This window comes from Limulus polyphemus, unplaced genomic scaffold (assembly GCF_000517525.1).
Source record: "Limulus polyphemus unplaced genomic scaffold, Limulus_polyphemus-2.1.2 Scaffold3197, whole genome shotgun sequence".
Taxonomy (NCBI): Eukaryota; Metazoa; Arthropoda; class Merostomata; order Xiphosura; family Limulidae; genus Limulus; species Limulus polyphemus.
In genome coordinates this window covers 129978-132610 of record NW_013668807.1, presented here as the reverse complement: position 1 = coordinate 132610, position 2633 = coordinate 129978, and the positions used below count along the sequence as shown (strand labels likewise).

Genomic DNA, 2633 nt, shown 5'->3' with positions numbered 1-2633 from the left:
ACTCTGCTACCAGTTGATTAACTTTCTCAATAAATATTTTAATACGTCCTCTGTAGCACCGAAACTCTGCTACCAGTTGATTAACTTTCTCAATAAATATTTTAATACGTCCTCTGTAGCACCCAAACTCTGCTACTAGTTGATTAACTTTCTCAATAAATATTTCATTGTTGATACACAGCTTGCTCCATATTTGCCCAGTTTGTCCATTATTTACTGTGTCTAAAACTGTGCATCACATATTCAGCAAATCTTGGTTTGACTGTATTTCCTCTAGAGCTTTTTACTTTAATCACCTAATATTCCCCGTAAACCATTTATTTTAGTAACTATGAAATACTTTTTCATCTCTCTAGATTCAGGCAGTATTAACAGATCTGTCCAATAGAGTAGCAGCTGTAGAAGAAAGACTTAATGAGGATGGGTGATTTTGATAACAGGTGGAAGAAAGACAAGTATATGTAAATTTACCAACACTGTTAGTTAATAAATAAAATGTTCACTGCCATGGACTTGTTATGTAGGTGCACACTAGACACCTGAAAATATTCTAAATGGTGCCAATTATCTTAAGAAATGTATAGTAGTGTAGGTTAAAATTATAAAGACTACCTTTATTGGCAGTAATGTGATACATCTTTATGAGCAAATAATAAACACACACCATAAATGATGAAAATTTATTTCCAGGAAGCAGGCCAGTATGGCTACATACATGTCTTTCTGTACAGAACCTAAATATGATGAGATCTATAAAGAAACAGAACTGGTAAACTGTACAACCTCCTCTAAATACACTTACAAACCGGAGTCCAGCTTCCTTATAAATAAAATTGTTACTTTCATATGCTATCATGAAATAAAACGTTCTTGTAAACAATAAAACAATCCCTTTTCAAGTCTGTGGTTAAAAACAAAAATATCTACAACTCAGGATACAGAAGTGAACCAGAAACAAAGTACTTATAATAGATGATGCATAAAACAACTGAATGTACATTTTATATACTAAAATTAAACAAAAGCTTCACTGAGCCATTTGTTCAGGCAAAAGGTGCTTACAAGCCTTTGGCTTTGTGTACATACAGTATTTTTATACATATACAGTTATTAACTCTCACAAGCGTTGCTGCTGCCATACACATTTTAACATGCAGTGTTCAGTTCTTGTTTTATAAATATCAAACAGACCAATAGGAAAAAACAATAACCAACTTGTAAGCTGTTAGACCTACAACAATAGTGTTATCTTCACAGTAATAGTTATCCAAGGGCTACTTGCCAAACAATGAGATGGCTTCTCTCCCCTTTAGAAAGTCCATGATGAGACTTCTCTCCGGTAGCATCCCCTTCTTCATCATCTCCATCACCTGAAAAGTACATTTCACGTTTTAAACAAATTCTAGTATGAAATGAATCACTTAACGAGTGTAAGTATTAGAAGAGCAATAGTTACCAATACGAAAATCAATATAACCCTCTCCTCCCGAGATGACTAGCATGTGTTTGGGCTTTCTTGGCATATCAGAAGTTCCTTTCCCTTGTTCAAGGCCTATCCTGCTGTCTCCAGGTGTAGAGGCTGCACTCATTCCACCATGTCCTAAAATTAATGACATAGTTCGTTAAACAACACAGGTGAGAGAGCTAAAAATTAACATACACAGTTCTATAAACAACACAGGTGAGAAGCTAAAAATTAACGTATACGGTTCTATAAACAACACAGGTGAGAGAGCTAAAATTAACATACACAGTTCTATAAACAACACAGGTGAGAGAGCTAAAAATTAACATACACAGTTCTATAAACAACACAGGTGAGAGAACTAAAAATTAACATACACGGTTCTATAAACAACATAGGTTAGAGAGCTAAAAATTAACATACACAGTTCTATAAACAACACATGTCAATACGTTTACAGTAAAACCAGAGCTGTGGCATCACTATACGTATCAATTTTTATAACTAATTTTAAATTAACATTCCTATAAAAATGTAAGTTACAAATTTTATAAGTCAGTATAACTATTACGGTAACTTTGTTACTGTGTTAAACGTTGTAAGTCAGTATAACTATTACGGTAACTTTGTTACTGTGTTAAACGTTGTAAGTCAGTATAACTATTACGGTAACTTTGTTACTGTGTTAAACGTTGTAAGTCGGTATAACTATTACAGTAACTTTGTTACTGTGTTAGAGCTGTTTACAAACTTAGTACATGTTTTATAAGAGTTATGGCTTTTCATTCTTAGTTTCACATGCACTGGGCTTCTGATAAACAGAAGAAAATATTAATGATTGATTTTTCTGGAAACATAAAAACTGATTAATCACTCATTAACTGCATGACAATTCTTTTGATGCTTGTTGGTTGGATGTGTTTATGTTTAACCAAATGTTGTTTAGCCACAGATATATCTTTCAATCTATTACTGTTGTCTGTATCATGTTTAACCAACAGATACATCTTTCCATCTATTACTGTTGTATGTATCATGTTTAACCAACAGATACATCTTTCAATCTATTACTGTTGTCTGTATCATGTTTAACCAACAGATACATCTTTCCATCTATTACTGTTGTCTGTATCATGTTTAACCAACAGATACATCTTTCAATCTATTA

General features: G+C 33.0%; 1 protein-coding gene across 1 annotated transcript; it reads right to left on the bottom strand.

Annotated features, from left to right (window-relative positions):
• Positions 1 to 666: 666 nt before the first annotated feature.
• On the bottom strand, positions 667 to 1631 carry LOC106468874 (C-Jun-amino-terminal kinase-interacting protein 3-like). Its single transcript, XM_013929321.2, has 2 exons — positions 1457 to 1631; positions 667 to 1370 (listed from the first exon to the last, which is right to left on the bottom strand). The coding sequence occupies exons 1-2, from the start codon at positions 1614 to 1616 to the stop codon at positions 1264 to 1266; spliced, it is 267 nt and encodes an 88-aa protein (XP_013784775.2). The 5' UTR covers positions 1617 to 1631; the 3' UTR covers positions 667 to 1263.
• Positions 1632 to 2633: the final 1002 nt, after the last annotated feature.

What these genes read in the sequence shown, in the direction of transcription:
- LOC106468874 (XM_013929321.2), bottom strand. Translation starts at nt 1,616, where the DNA reads ATGTCATTAATTTTAGGACATGGTGGAATGAGTGCAGCCTCTACACCT. An exon ending in TTATATTGATTTTCGTATTG is followed by an intron (nt 1,371 to 1,456) that starts GTAACTATTGCT and finishes TGTACTTTTCAG; the next exon opens with GTGATGGAGATGATGAAGAA.